General features: G+C 40.3%; 1 protein-coding gene across 1 annotated transcript in view; it reads left to right on the top strand.

Annotated features, from left to right (window-relative positions):
• The window catches only part of LOC308162597 (PH and SEC7 domain-containing protein 1-like), a gene marked incomplete at both ends in the record, with an annotated part of 47,558 nt that extends 33,486 nt beyond the window's left edge, over positions 1-14,072 (top strand). The window contains 6 exons of the mRNA XM_080536742.1: positions 10,493-10,563; positions 10,911-11,068; positions 11,360-11,504; positions 12,832-12,975; positions 13,539-13,701; positions 14,014-14,072. Of these exons, the coding sequence (XP_080392868.1) occupies positions 10,493-10,563; positions 10,911-11,068; positions 11,360-11,504; positions 12,832-12,975; positions 13,539-13,701; positions 14,014-14,072 (740 nt within the window). The remainder of the gene's footprint in view (positions 1-10,492; positions 10,564-10,910; positions 11,069-11,359; positions 11,505-12,831; positions 12,976-13,538; positions 13,702-14,013) is intronic.
• Positions 14,073-14,901: the final 829 nt, after the last annotated feature.

The following is a 14,901-nucleotide window of genomic DNA, read 5'->3' as shown; positions in this document are numbered from 1 at the left end:
ACCTTCTGTTACTTCCTGTTACTTCCTGTTACTTCCTGTTACCTTCTGTTACTTTCTGTTACTTTCTGTTACTTTCTGTTACTTCCTGTTACTTTCTGTTACTTCCTGTTACTTTCTGTTACTTCCTGTTACTTCCTGTTACCTTCTGTTACTTTCTGTTACTTCCTGTTACCTTCTGTTACTTCCTGTTACCTTCTGTTACTTCCTGTTACTTTCTGTTACCTTCTGTTACTTTCTGTTACTTCCTGTTACTTTCTGTTACTTCCTGTTACTTTCTGTTACTTCCTGTTACCTTCTGTTACTTTCTGTTACTTCCTGTTACTTTCTGTTACTTTCTGTTACCTTCTGTTACTTTCTGTTACTTTCTGTTACTTTCTGTTACTTTCTGTTACTTTCTGTTACTTCCTGTTACCTTCTGTTACTTCCTGTTACCTTCTGTTACTTCCTGTTACTTCCTGTTACCTTCTGTTACTTCCTGTTACTTTCTGTTACTTTCTGTTACTTTCTGTTACTTCCTGTTACTTTCTGTTACTTCCTGTTACTTCCTTTTACTTTCTGTTACTTTCTGTTACTTCCTGTTACTTTCTGTTACTTTCTGTTACTTTCTGTTACTTTCTGTTACCTTCTGTTACTTTCTGTTACTTTCTGTTACTTTCTGTTACTTCCTGTTACTTTCTGTTACCTTCTGTTACTTCCTGTTACCTTCTGTTACTTCCTGTTACTTTCTGTTACCTTCTGTTACTTCCTGTTACTTCCTGTTACTTTCTGTTACTTTCTGTTACTTTCTGTTACCTTCTGTTACTTCCTGTTACTTTCTGTTACCTTCTGTTACTTCCTGTTACTTCCTGTTACTTCCTGTTACCTTCTGTTACCTTCTGTTACTTCCTGTTACTTCCTGTTACCTTCTGTTACTTTCTGTTACTTCCTGTTACCTTCTGTTACTTCCTGTTACTTCCTGTTACTTTCTGTTACTTTCTGTTACCTTCTGTTACTTTCTGTTACTTTCTGTTACCTTCTGTTACTTCCTGTTACTTCCTGTTACTTCCTGTTACCTTCTGTTACTTTCTGTTACTTTCTGTTACCTTCTGTTACTTTCTGTTACTTCCTGTTACCTTCTGTTACTTCCTGTTACTTCCTGTTACCTTCTGTTACTTTCTGTTACTTCCTGTTACCTTCTGTTACTTTCTGTTACTTTCTGTTACTTCCTGTTACCTTCTGTTACCTTCTGTTACTTTCTGTTACTTCCTGTTACCTTCTGTTACTTCCTGTTACCTTCTGTTACCTTCTGTTACTTCCTGTTACTTCCTGTTACCTTCTGTTACTTCCTGTTACCTTCTGTTACTTTATGTTACTTCCTGTTACCTTCTGTTACTTTCTGTTACTTCCTGTTACCTTCTGTTACTTTATGTTACTTCCTGTTACCTTCTGTTACTTTCTGTTACTTTCTGTTACTTTCTGTTACTTTCTGTTACTTCCTGTTACTTTCTGTTACCTTCTGTTACTTTCTGTTACTTCCTGTTACTTCCTGTTACCTTCTGTTACTTCCTGTTACCTTCTGTTACTTCCTGTTACTTCCTGTTACCTTCTGTTACTTTCTGTTACCTTCTGTTACTTTCTGTTACTTCCTGTTACTTCCTGTTACCTTCTGTTACTTCCTGTTACTTTCTGTTACCTTCTGTTACTTCCTGTTACTTTCTGTTACTTTCTGTTACTTCCTGTTACTTCCTGTTACCTTCTGATACTTTCTGTTACCTTCTGTTACTTCCTGTTACTTTCTGTTACTTCCTGTTACTTTCTGTTACTTCCTGTTACTTCCTGTTACTTCCTGTTACCTTCTGTTACTTTCTGTTACTTCCTGTTACCTTCTGTTACTTCCTGTTACCTTCTGTTACTTTCTGTTACCTTCTGTTACTTCCTGTTACTTTCTGTTACTTTCTGTTACTTCCTGTTACTTCCTGTTACCTTCTGTTACTTTCTGTTACCTTCTGTTACTTCCTGTTACTTCCTGTTACTTCCTGTTACCTTCTGTTACTTTCTGTTACTTTCTGTTACTTTCTGTTACTTCCTGTTACTTTCTGTTACTTCCTGTTACTTTCTGTTACTTCCTGTTACTTCCTGTTACCTTCTGTTACTTTCTGTTACTTCCTGTTACCTTCTGTTACTTCCTGTTACCTTCTGTTACTTCCTGTTACTTTCTGTTACCTTCTGTTACTTTCTGTTACTTCCTGTTACTTTCTGTTACTTCCTGTTACTTTCTGTTACTTCCTGTTACCTTCTGTTACTTTCTGTTACTTCCTGTTACTTTCTGTTACTTTCTGTTACCTTCTGTTACTTTCTGTTACTTTCTGTTACTTTCTGTTACTTTCTGTTACTTTCTGTTACTTCCTGTTACCTTCTGTTACTTCCTGTTACCTTCTGTTACTTCCTGTTACTTCCTGTTACCTTCTGTTACTTCCTGTTACTTTCTGTTACTTTCTGTTACTTTCTGTTACTTCCTGTTACTTTCTGTTACTTCCTGTTACTTCCTTTTACTTTCTGTTACTTTCTGTTACTTCCTGTTACTTTCTGTTACTTTCTGTTACTTTCTGTTACTTTCTGTTACCTTCTGTTACTTTCTGTTACTTTCTGTTACTTTCTGTTACTTCCTGTTACCTTCTGTTACTTTCTGTTACCTTCTGTTACTTCCTGTTACTTTCTGTTACTTTCTGTTACTTCCTGTTACCTTCTGTTACTTTCTGTTACTTTCTGTTACTTTCTGTTACTTCCTGTTACTTCCTGTTACTTTCTGTTACTTTCTGTTACTTCCTGTTACTTTCTGTTACCTTCTGTTACTTTCTGTTACTTCCTGTTACCTTCTGTTACTTCCTGTTACCTTCTGTTACTTCCTGTTACCTTCTGTTACTTCCTGTTACTTTCTGTTACCTTCTGTTACTTTCTGTTACTTCCTGTTACTTTCTGTTACTTCCTGTTACTTTCTGTTACTTCCTGTTACTTCCTGTTACTTTCTGTTACTTTCTGTTACTTCCTGTTACTTTCTGTTACTTCCTGTTACCTTCTGTTACTTCCTGTTACCTTCTGTTACTTCCTGTTACTTCCTGTTACCTTCTGTTACTTCCTGTTACTTTCTGTTACTTTCTGTTACTTCCTGTTACTTTCTGTTACTTCCTGTTACCTTCTGTTACTTTCTGTTACTTTCTGTTACTTTCTGTTACTTCCTGTTACTTTCTGTTACTTTCTGTTACTTCCTGTTACTTTCTGTTACTTTCCTGTTACCTTCTGTTACTTCCTGTTACCTTCTGTACTTCCTGTTACTTTCTGTTACCTTCTGTTACTTTCTGTTTACTTTCTGTTACCTTCTGTTACTTTCTGTTACTTCCTGTTACTTTCTGTTACTTTCTGTTACTTCCCTGTTACTTTCTGTTACTTCCTGTTACTTTCTGTTACTTTCTGTTACTTTCTGTTACTTTCTGTTACTTTCTGTTACTTCCTGTTACTTTCTGTTACTTCCTGTTACTTTCTGTTACTTTCTGTTACTTCCTGTTACTTCCTGTTACTTTCTGTTACTTCCTGTTACCTTCTGTTACTTTCTGTTACTTCCTGTTACTTTCTGTTACTTTCTGTTACTTCCTGTTACTTTCTGTTCTTTCTGTTACTTCCTGTTACTTTCTGTTACTTCCTGTTACCTTCTGTTACTTTCTGTTACTTTCTGTTACTTCCTGTTACTTCTGTTACTTTCTGTTACTTCCTGTTACTTCTTTACTTTCTGTTACTTTCTGTTACCTTCTGTTACTTCCTGTTACTTTTCTGTTACCTTCTGTTACTTCCTGTTACTTTCTGTTACTTTCTGTTACTTCCTGTTACTTCCTGTTACTTCCTGTTACTTTCTGTTACTTCCTGTTACTTCTGTTACTTCCTGTTACCTTCTGTTACTTTCTGTTACTTCCTGTTACTTTCTGTTACCTTCTGTTACTTTCTGTTACTTCCTGTTACTTTCTGTTACTTTCTGTTACTTTCTGTTACTTTCTGTTACTTCCTGTTACTTCCTGTTACTTCCTGTTACCTTCTGTTACTTTCTGTTACTTTCTGTTACTTCCTGTTACTTTCTGTTACCTTCTGTTACTTCCTGTTACTTCCTGTTACCTTCTGTTACTTCCTGTTACTTTCTGTTACTTCCTGTTACTTTCTGTTACTTCCTGTTACTTCCTGTTACTTTCTGTTACTTTCTGTTACTTCCTGTTACTTCCTGTTACTTCCTGTTACTTCCTGTTACCTTCTGTTACTTCCTGTTACTTCCTGTTACCTTCTGTTACTTCCTGTTACTTTCTGTTACTTCCTGTTACTTTCTGTTACCTTCTGTTACTTCCTGTTACTTTCTGTTACCTTCTGTTACTTTCTGTTACTTCCTGTTACTTCCTGTTACTTCCTGTTACTTTCTGTTACTTTCTGTTACTTCCTGTTACCTTCTGTTACTTTCTGTTACTTTCTGTTACTTTCTGTTACTTTCTGTTACTTCCTGTTACCTTCTGTTACTTTCTGTTACTTTCTGTTACTTTCTGTTACTTCCTGTTACTTTCTGTTACCTTCTGTTACTTTCTGTTACTTTCTGTTACTTTCTGTTACTTTCTGTTACCTTCTGTTACCTTCTGTTACCTTCTGTTGCTTTCTGTTACTTTCTGTTACTTTCTGTTACTTCCTGTTACTTTCTGTTACTTCCTGTTACTTTCTGTTACCTTCTGTTACTTTCTGTTACTTTCTGTTACTTTCTGTTACCTTCTGTTACTTTCTGTTACTTCCTGTTACTTTCTGTTACTTTCTGTTACTTCCTGTTACTTTCTGTTACTTTCTGTTACTTCCTGTTACTTCCTGTTACTTCCTGTTACCTTCTGTTACTTCCTGTTACCTTCTGTTACTTCCTGTTACTTTCTGTTACTTTCTGTTACCTTCTGTTACTTTCTGTTACCTTCTGTTACTTCCTGTTACTTTCTGTTACTTCCTGTTACTTTCTGTTACTTTCTGTTACTTTCTGTTACTTCCTGTTACTTCCTGTTACTTCCTGTTATCTTCTGTTACTTCCTGTTACTTCCTGTTACCTTCTGTTACTTTCTGTTACTTTCTGTTACTTTCTGTTACTTTCTGTTACTTTCTGTTACTTTCTGTTACTTCCTGTTACTTTCTGTTACTTCCTGTTACTTCCTGTTACTTCCTGTTACTTCCTGTTACCTTCTGTTACTTCCTGTTACTTCCTGTTACCTTCTGTTACTTCCTGTTACTTTCTGTTACTTCCTGTTACCTTCTGTTACTTCCTGTTACTTCCTGTTACTTCCTGTTACCTTCTGTTACTTTCTGTTACTTCCTGTTACTTTCTGTTACCTTCTGTTACTTCCTGTTACTTCCTGTTACCTTCTGTTACTTCCTGTTACTTTCTGTTACTTCCTGTTACTTTCTGTTACTTCCTGTTACTTCCTGTTACTTTCTGTTACTTCCTGTTACTTCCTGTTACTTCCTGTTACTTCCTGTTACCTTCTGTTACTTCCTGTTACTTCCTGTTACCTTCTGTTACTTCCTGTTACTTTCTGTTACTTCCTGTTACTTTCTGTTACCTTCTGTTACTTCCTGTTACTTTCTGTTACCTTCTGTTACTTTCTGTTACTTCCTGTTACTTCCTGTTACTTCCTGTTACTTTCTGTTACTTTCTGTTACTTCCTGTTACCTTCTGTTACTTTCTGTTACTTTCTGTTACTTTCTGTTACTTTCTGTTACTTCCTGTTACCTTCTGTTACTTTCTGTTACTTTCTGTTACTTTCTGTTACTTCCTGTTACTTTCTGTTACCTTCTGTTACTTTCTGTTACTTTCTGTTACTTTCTGTTACTTTCTGTTACCTTCTGTTACCTTCTGTTACCTTCTGTTGCTTTCTGTTACTTTCTGTTACTTTCTGTTACTTCCTGTTACTTTCTGTTACTTCCTGTTACTTTCTGTTACCTTCTGTTACTTTCTGTTACCTTCTGTTACCTTCTGTTACCTTCTGTTACTCCCTGTTACCTTCTGTTACTTTCTGTTACTTCCTGTTACCTTCTGTTACTTTCTGTTACTTTCTGTTACTTTCTGTTACCTTCTGTTACTTTCTGTTACTTCCTGTTACTTTCTGTTACTTTCTGTTACTTCCTGTTACTTTCTGTTACTTTCTGTTACTTCCTGTTACTTCCTGTTACTTCCTGTTACCTTCTGTTACTTCCTGTTACCTTCTGTTACTTCCTGTTACTTTCTGTTACTTTCTGTTACCTTCTGTTACTTTCTGTTACCTTCTGTTACTTCCTGTTACTTTCTGTTACTTCCTGTTACTTTCTGTTACTTTCTGTTACTTTCTGTTACTTCCTGTTACTTCCTGTTACTTCCTGTTATCTTCTGTTACTTCCTGTTACTTCCTGTTACCTTCTGTTACTTTCTGTTACTTTCTGTTACTTTCTGTTACTTTCTGTTACTTTCTGTTACTTTCTGTTACTTCCTGTTACTTTCTGTTACTTCCTGTTACTTCCTGTTACTTCCTGTTACTTCCTGTTACCTTCTGTTACTTCCTGTTACTTCCTGTTACCTTCTGTTACTTCCTGTTACTTTCTGTTACTTCCTGTTACCTTCTGTTACTTCCTGTTACTTTCTGTTACTTTCTGTTACCTTCTGTTACTTCCTGTTACTTCCTGTTACTTCCTGTTACTTTCTGTTACTTTCTGTTACCTTCTGTTACTTCCTGTTACCTTCTGTTACTTTCTGTTACTTTCTGTTACTTTCTGTTACTTTCTGTTACTTCCTGTTACTTCCTGTTACTTTCTGTTACTTCCTGTTACTTTCTGTTACCTTCTGTTACTTTCTGTTACTTCCTGTTACTTTCTGTTACTTTCTGTTACTTTCTGTTACTTCCTGTTACTTTCTGTTACTTTCTGTTACTTTATGTTACTTCCTGTTACTTTCTGTTACTTCCTGTTACTTTCTGTTACTTTCTGTTACTTTCTGTTACTTCCTGTTACTTTCTGTTACTTTCTGTTACTTTCTGTTACTTCCTGTTACTTCCTGTTACTTTCTGTTACTTTCTGTTACTTTCTGTTACTTTCTGTTACCTTCTGTTACTTTCTGTTACCTTCTGTTACTTTCTGTTACTTTCTGTTACTTTCTGTTACTTTCTGTTACTTTCTGTTACTTCCTGTTACTTCCTGTTACTTTCTGTTACTTTCTGTTACTTTCTGTTACTTCCTGTTACTTTCTGTTACTTTCTGTTACTTCCTGTTACTTTCTGTTACTTTCTGTTACTTTCTGTTACTTTCTGTTACTTTCTGTTACCTTCTCTGTTACCTTCTGTTACTTCCTGTTTCTTTCTGTTACTTCCTGTTTCTTTCTGTTACTTCCTGTTACTTCCTGTTACTTCCTGTTACTTTCTGTTACCTTCTGTTACTTCCTGTTACTTTCTGTTACTTTCTGTTACTTTCTGTTACTTTCTGTTACTTTCTGTTACCTTCTGTTACTTTCTGTTACTTTCTGTTACCTTCTGTTACTTTCTGTTACTTTCTGTTACTGTCTGTTACTTCCTGTTACCTTCTGTTACTTTCTGTTACTTTCTGTTACTTCCTGTTACTTCCTGTTACTTCCTGTTACTTTCTGTTACTTTCTGTTACTTTCTGTTACTTCCTGTTACCTTCTGTTACTTCCTGTTACCTTCTGTTACTTCCTGTTACCTTCTGTTACTTCCTGTTACCTTCTGTTACTTTCTGTTACCTTCTGTTACTTTCTGTTACTTTCTGTTACTTTCTGTTACTTCCTGTTACTTTCTGTTACTTTCTGTTACTTTCTGTTACTTTCTGTTACTTTCTGTTACTTCCTGTTACTTCCTGTTACCTTCTGTTACTTCCTGTTACCTTCTGTTACTTCCTGTTACCTTCTGTTACTTTCTGTTACCTTCTGTTACTTTCTGTTACTTTCTGTTACTTTCTGTTACTTTCTGTTACTTTCTGTTACTTCCTGTTACTTTCTGTTACTTCCTGTTACCTTCTGTTACTTTCTGTTACTTCCTGTTACCTTCTGTTACCTTCTGTTACCTTCTGTTACTTCCTGTTACTTTCTGTTACTTCCTGTTACTTTCTGTTACTTTCTGTTACTTTCTGTTACTTTCTGTTACTTTCTGTTACTTTCTGTTACCTTCTGTTGCTTTCTGTTACTTTCTGTTACTTTCTGTTACTTCCTGTTACTTTCTGTTACTTCCTGTTACTTTCTGTTACTTTCTGTTACTTTCTGTTACTTTCTGTTACTTTCTGTTACTTTCTGTTACTTCCTGTTACTTCCTGTTACCTTCTGTTACTTTCTGTTACTTTCTGTTACTTTCTGTTACTTCCTGTTACTTTCTGTTACTTCCTGTTACTTTCTGTTACTTCCTGTTACTTTCTGTTACCTTCTGTTACTTCCTGTTACTTTCTGTTACCTTCTGTTACTTTCTGTTACTTCCTGTTACTTCCTGTTACTTCCTGTTACTTTCTGTTACTTTCTGTTACTTCCTGTTACCTTCTGTTACTTTCTGTTACTTTCTGTTACCTTCTGTTACTTTCTGTTACTTTCTGTTACTTTCTGTTACTTTCTGTTACCTTCTGTTACCTTCTGTTACCTTCTGTTGCTTTCTGTTACTTTCTGTTACTTTCTGTTACTTCCTGTTACTTTCTGTTACTTCCTGTTACTTTCTGTTACCTTCTGTTACTTTCTGTTACTTTCTGTTACTTTCTGTTACCTTCTGTTACTTTCTGTTACTTCCTGTTACTTTCTGTTACTTTCTGTTACTTCCTGTTACTTTCTGTTACTTTCTGTTACTTCCTGTTACTTCCTGTTACTTCCTGTTACCTTCTGTTACTTCCTGTTACCTTCTGTTACTTCCTGTTACTTTCTGTTACTTTCTGTTACCTTCTGTTACTTTCTGTTACCTTCTGTTACTTCCTGTTACTTTCTGTTACTTCCTGTTACTTTCTGTTACTTTCTGTTACTTTCTGTTACTTCCTGTTACTTCCTGTTACTTCCTGTTATCTTCTGTTACTTCCTGTTACTTCCTGTTACCTTCTGTTACTTTCTGTTACTTTCTGTTACTTTCTGTTACTTTCTGTTACTTTCTGTTACTTCCTGTTACTTTCTGTTACTTCCTGTTACTTTCTGTTACTTTCTGTTACCTTCTGTTACTTTCTGTTACTTTCTGTTACTTCCTGTTACTTCCTGTTACTTCCTGTTACCTTCTGTTACTTCCTGTTACCTTCTGTTACTTTCTGTTACTTTCTGTTACCTTCTGTTACTTTCTGTTACTTTCTGTTACTTTCTGTTACTTCCTGTTACTTCCTGTTACTTCCTGTTATCTTCTGTTACTTCCTGTTACTTCCTGTTACCTTCTGTTACTTTCTGTTACTTTCTGTTACTTTCTGTTACTTCCTGTTACCTTCTGTTACTTCCTGTTACTTTCTGTTACTTCCTGTTACTTTCTGTTACTTTCTGTTACCTTCTGTTACTTCCTGTTACTTTCTGTTACTTCCTGTTACCTTCTGTTACTTTCTGTTACTTTCTGTTACTTCCTGTTACTTCCTGTTACTTTCTGTTACTTCCTGTTACTTTCTGTTACTTCCTGTTACCTTCTGTTACTTCCTGTTACTTCCTGTTATCTTCTGTTACTTTCTGTTACTTTCTGTTACCTTCTGTTACTTCCTGTTACTTCCTGTTACTTCCTGTTATCTTCTGTTACTTCCTGTTACTTCCTGTTACCTTCTGTTACTTTCTGTTACTTTCTGTTACTTTCTGTTACTTCCTGTTATCTTCTGTTACTTCCTGTTACCTTCTGTTACTTTCTGTTACTTTCTGTTACTTTCTGTTACTTTCTGTTACTTTCTGTTACCTTCTGTTACTTTCTGTTACTTTCTGTTACTTTCTGTTACCTTCTGTTACTTTCTGTTACCTTCTGTTACTTTCTGTTACTTCCTGTTACTTTCTGTTACTTCCTGTTACCTTCTGTTACTTCCTGTTACTCCCTGTTACCTTCTGTTACTTCCTGTTACTTCCTGTTACTTCCTGTTACTTCCTGTTACTTCCTGTTACTTCCTGTTACCTTCTGTTACTCCCTGTTACCTTCTGTTACTTTCTGTTACTTCCTGTTACTTCCTGTTACCTTCTGTTACTCCCTGTTACCTTCTGTTACTTTCTGTTACTTCCTGTTACTTCCTGTTACTCCCTGTTACCTTCTGTTACTTTCTGTTACTTTCTGTTACCTTCTGTTACTTCCTGTTACTTCCTGTTACCTTCTGTTACATCCTGTTACCTTCTGTTACTTCCTGTTACTTCCTGTTACTTCCTAGCACACTCCTACGTACCTGCTCCATTTCACGACCTGATAAATCAGACCTCCTGGATCTACTGAACTTAAAAATATGATCAGTTAAAAAGCTGTCAGGCTTTCTTCTGAACTCATCCCTCAATCTTGTTTTTCAGCTCCACGGGGGAAGAGAGGATGGAAGACATTTTATGCCATGCTAAAGGGACTGGTCCTTTACCTGCAGAAGGTAAGGTACAGTAGAGTATCACAACACTATCACAAAAAAAAAAAAAATCTAAAAATGTAAAGGGGCAATACTTTATATTGTCAATATATTGTTGTTGAGCGTGGAGCAAGATCCCCCCAAAACATTTCTTTGTCTATTCCAACTGTACACAATTTGATTTGATTTGATTGGACATCATCTCTGTGACTAGCCTAGTCTAGAATTGGAAGGCTATTCTTTGCGTCTTTGAATGTCTAGAAAAGCTATATAAGTCCAATGTATTATTATTATTATTATTATATCCACTTGGAGCAAAAAACAAAAAAACATGTCTGTTTTGGTCTGATTGGTCCACATGTCCATGGCAGGGAGAGTTCCGTCCAGAGAAGCAGGTGTCCCAGGAGGACGTGAAGCACGCTGTGTCGGTCCGCCATGCCCTGGCCCTGAGGGCCACCGACTACAGCAAGAGGCCGGGCGTGTTCTATCTGCGCACCGCCGACTGGAGGGTGTTCCTTCTCCAAGCCCCGTCAGTCTTTTTCTGTGTTTGTGTGTGTGTGTGTGTGTGTGTGTGTGTGTGTGTGTGAGTGAGTGAGTGTGTGTACGTGAGTGTGTGTGTGCGTGAGTGTGTGAGTGTGTGTATGTGTGTGTGAGTGAGTGAGTGTGCGTACGTGAGTGTGTGTGTGTGCGTGAGTGTATGTGTGTGTGTGCGTGCGTGCGTGTGTGTGTGCGTGAGTGTGCGTGTGAGTGTGCATCAGTGAATTCACTATTGAAATTCCCTGTGTCGAGTCTGTTCTGAACTTCCCATGTTCCATCGCAGGAACGCTGAGCAGATGCAGTCCTGGATCACGCGGATCAACACCGTGGCGGCCATGTTCTCAGCACCCGCGTTCCCAGCAGCCATCGGCTCCCAGAAGAAGTTCAGCCGGCCTCTGCTGCCAGAGTCCAGCACCAAGCTCTCACAGGTACCCAACACCAAGCTCTGTCACATACCCAACACCAAGCTCTCACAGGTACCCAACACCAAGCTCTGTCACATACTGTAAGAGTCTCTAGGCACAGAGGGAGGTCGACAGAGAGGAACAGTTGTCGAACACGTATTTATTACGTCCTGCACAGCTCAGCACCGTCACTGACGTGCTGAGCGAGTCTTTTCAAATAATAAAGCACAATGAATAACCACGGCGTGCGGCTGTCACTGCCGCCACACCCACCGGCTTCCCCACTCGGGATCCGCTGCGGCCACTGCACGCGGTTCTGATTCCCCTTTCGGGTCTCAGCTTGCTCTGCCGCTGCTCTGCCGTTGTTCTGGCTCTCTCGCTTGAGCTCTTCCTCTCTCTGCACCTCGACAGGTTTCCCCCGCCTCCTTCACTCACCCGGGGGAACAAACACACACAGGTTAAATAGACCAGTAGGATAACGAGTCTGATCACTGACACCTGTCCGTAATCAGACCGTCATCCCCCTCCAGCGACAGTCTGGCTCCCTCTGCAGGCCAGAACGCGCCATGCTCCCCACACATACCCAACACCAAGCTCTCACAGGTACCCAACACCAAGCTCTGTCAGGTACCCAACACCAAGCTCTGTCACATACCCAACACCAAGCTCTGTCAGGTACCCAACACCAAGCTCTGTCAGGTACCTTGTACTTCATACAGAAAGCGCCTTGAAGCTGTCATTACAAACAAAGGCTTCTCCACTAAGTATTGAATGAATTATATTACAATACTTTTTTCCTGTTTCATTCCACTTTATTACACTTGCTTTATTTACATATGGACTTTTTTGTCTGGATTGTTTGAGTTAATACCAAAGTCTGGTGCAAATTTCACTTGAATAAGCTCATTGGAAATACATTTACTGGACAAAATGTTGATGTGTTCAATACTTATTTCCCCCACTGTATTATAAAGGATGAAGTATTGTGTAGTATTGTTGCTCCCTCGGATGTGAATAGACAGTGAATGTGGTCCAGAAATAGAATGTTTCCCTTGTTATTGTGTGCTGTTTTATTTGAATGGGCTGTGTGTGTACATCTTCATGAGTGTGGATATCTTTATCTACTGTTTATCTCAACTTGCACCTTTACTCCTATTTCTTATCTCCTATTTCTTGTTTTATTCTGTTGTATTTTATCTATTTCTTATCTCCTACCTCTTGTTTTATTGTCTTGTATTTTATTTACAATCATTTTTTTATGTTCAGCACTTGGAGTTGCATTCAATGTATGACTTGTGCTATATAAATAAAGTTTGATTTGGTTTGATTGATCTGTTGTGGACGCTCACAGGAGGAGCAGGTGAAATCGCACGAGACACGCTTCCGGGCCGTCGTCTCTGAGCTCGCCGAATTATGCGTCGCTGCCCCAGACAGAAAGGTCAAAGGTCGCGAGCTGGATGAGCACAAACAGCGGGAAGAGTACTTGGAGTTTGAGGTGTGGTATTTCATGTTTAACGTTTTATATTGCATACAGCCGTAAGTTATATACTGAAATGCTTTTGCTCATCTCGCTCTTCAACGACAACAACCTAGCTTCAACAACAATTAATTACTTAATCACTTATACATGGGCTGTAATTGAATCCGCCACCATTTTGGCACCAGAAGTCTCAAGACAACTATATTTTAGTTTAAATGCAATGCAGTGTGCTAGTGTGTTTGTGACCAAAATCAAAAGTGGCAGGGTGAAGTTTGGTTCCCCTCTCTCTCTCTCTCTCTTTCTCTCTCTCTCTCTCTCTTCCTCACTCTCTCTCCCTCTCCCTCTCTCTCTCCCTCTCTCTTCCTCTCCCTCTCTCTTTCTCTCTCTCTCTCTCTCTCTCTCTCTCTCTCCCTCACCCGCTCTCTCTCTCGCCCTCTCTCCCTCTCTCCCTCACCCTCTCTCTCCCTCTCCCTCACCCTCTCTCTCCCTCTCTCTCCCTCTCTCTCTGACTCTCTCTCCCTCTCTCTGACTCTCTCTGTCTCTCTCTCTCTCTCTCTCTCTCTCTCTCTCATGTCCAGAAAACACGCTACGGGACGTACGCCATGCTGTTGAGGGCCAAGCTCCGCAGCGGGGAGGAGGACCTGTCTGCGTTTGAGGCGCGGCTCTTTGGCGACGGGGCCCTCCAGCGAGCCCACTCCAGCCCCACGCTGCCCCAGGAGAGCAGCAGGGAGGGGGGGGGTGGCAAAAGGGAGGGGGGGGGTGGCAAAAGGGAGGGGGGGGGGCGGCAACAGGGAGGGGAGGGGGGGAAGCAGGGAGGGGAGGGGGGGCAGCAAGGAGGGGAGGGCGGGCAGCAAGGAGGGGAGGGGGGGCAGCAGGGAGGGGAGGAGGGGCAGCAAGGAGGGGAGGGGGGGCAGCAAGGAGGGGAGGTCGGGCAGCAAGGAGGGGAGGGGGGGCAGCAAGGAGGGGAGGGGCAGCAAGGAGGGGAGGGGGGGCAGCAAGGAGGTCAAGCGCTCAGACCCTCAGAGACCCAGCTACAAACAGACTGTGAAACAGTGAGAGGGAACCAGGGGGTGAGGGTGGTGCTGGAGATCAAACAGACTGTGAAACAGTGAGAGGGAACCAGGGGGTGAGGGTGGTGCTGGAGATCAAACAGACTGTGAAACAGTGAGAGGGAACCAGGGGGTGAGGGTGGTGCTGGAGATGTGAAACAGTGAGAGGGAACCAGGGGGTGAGGGTGGTGCTGGAGATGGCAGTGGGGGTGGAGGTGGAGGTTGGGGTGTCCCCAGAAACCGTAGGCACTCCAGAGCAATGCAAACAGTATAACCATTTTTAAAAAAGAAATCAAAGTGCCATCTTCATTCACTAATGACTCATTTCAGCGTGCTCCATGACGACTACTTACAGAATATCTTAGATTTGAAAGAGCTTTTGGACCAAATTCTTGTAGATAGGAAAAGACGCAACCACCTGATGTGATCATGGAGAACTACTCCACCCCTCTCTGTCTTCCACCTCTCTCTCTCCTCCAGCCCTCTTTCCACCTCTCCTCTTCTCCTCCACCCTTCTCTCCTTCACCGCTCTCTCCTCTCCAGCCCTCTTTCCACCTCTCCTCTCCTCCTCCACCCTTCTCTCCTTCACCGCTCTCTCCTCTCCAGCCCTCTTTCCACCTCTCCTCTCCTCCTCCACCCCTCTCTCTCCTCCTTCCCTCTCTCTCCTCCACCCGTCTCTCTCCACCCCTCTCTCTCCTCCACCCCTCTCTCTCTCCACCCCTCTCTCTCTCCACCCCTCTCTCTCCTCCACCCCTCTCTCTCCTCCATCCCTCTCTCTCCACCCCTCTCTCTCCTCCACCCCTCTCTCTCTCCACCCCTCTCTCTCCTCCATCCCTCTCTCTCTCCACCCCTCTCTCTCCTCCATCCCTCTCTCTCCACCCCTCTCTCTCCT

The sequence above is a fragment of the Nansenia antarctica genome (genome assembly GCF_963989245.1).
Source record: "Nansenia antarctica genome assembly, chromosome: 7".
In the NCBI taxonomy this organism is placed as follows: domain Eukaryota; kingdom Metazoa; phylum Chordata; class Actinopteri; order Argentiniformes; family Microstomatidae; genus Nansenia; species Nansenia antarctica.
The sequence above is the reverse complement of the archived record's forward strand: the minus strand, read 5'-3'. Positions and strand labels throughout refer to the sequence as shown.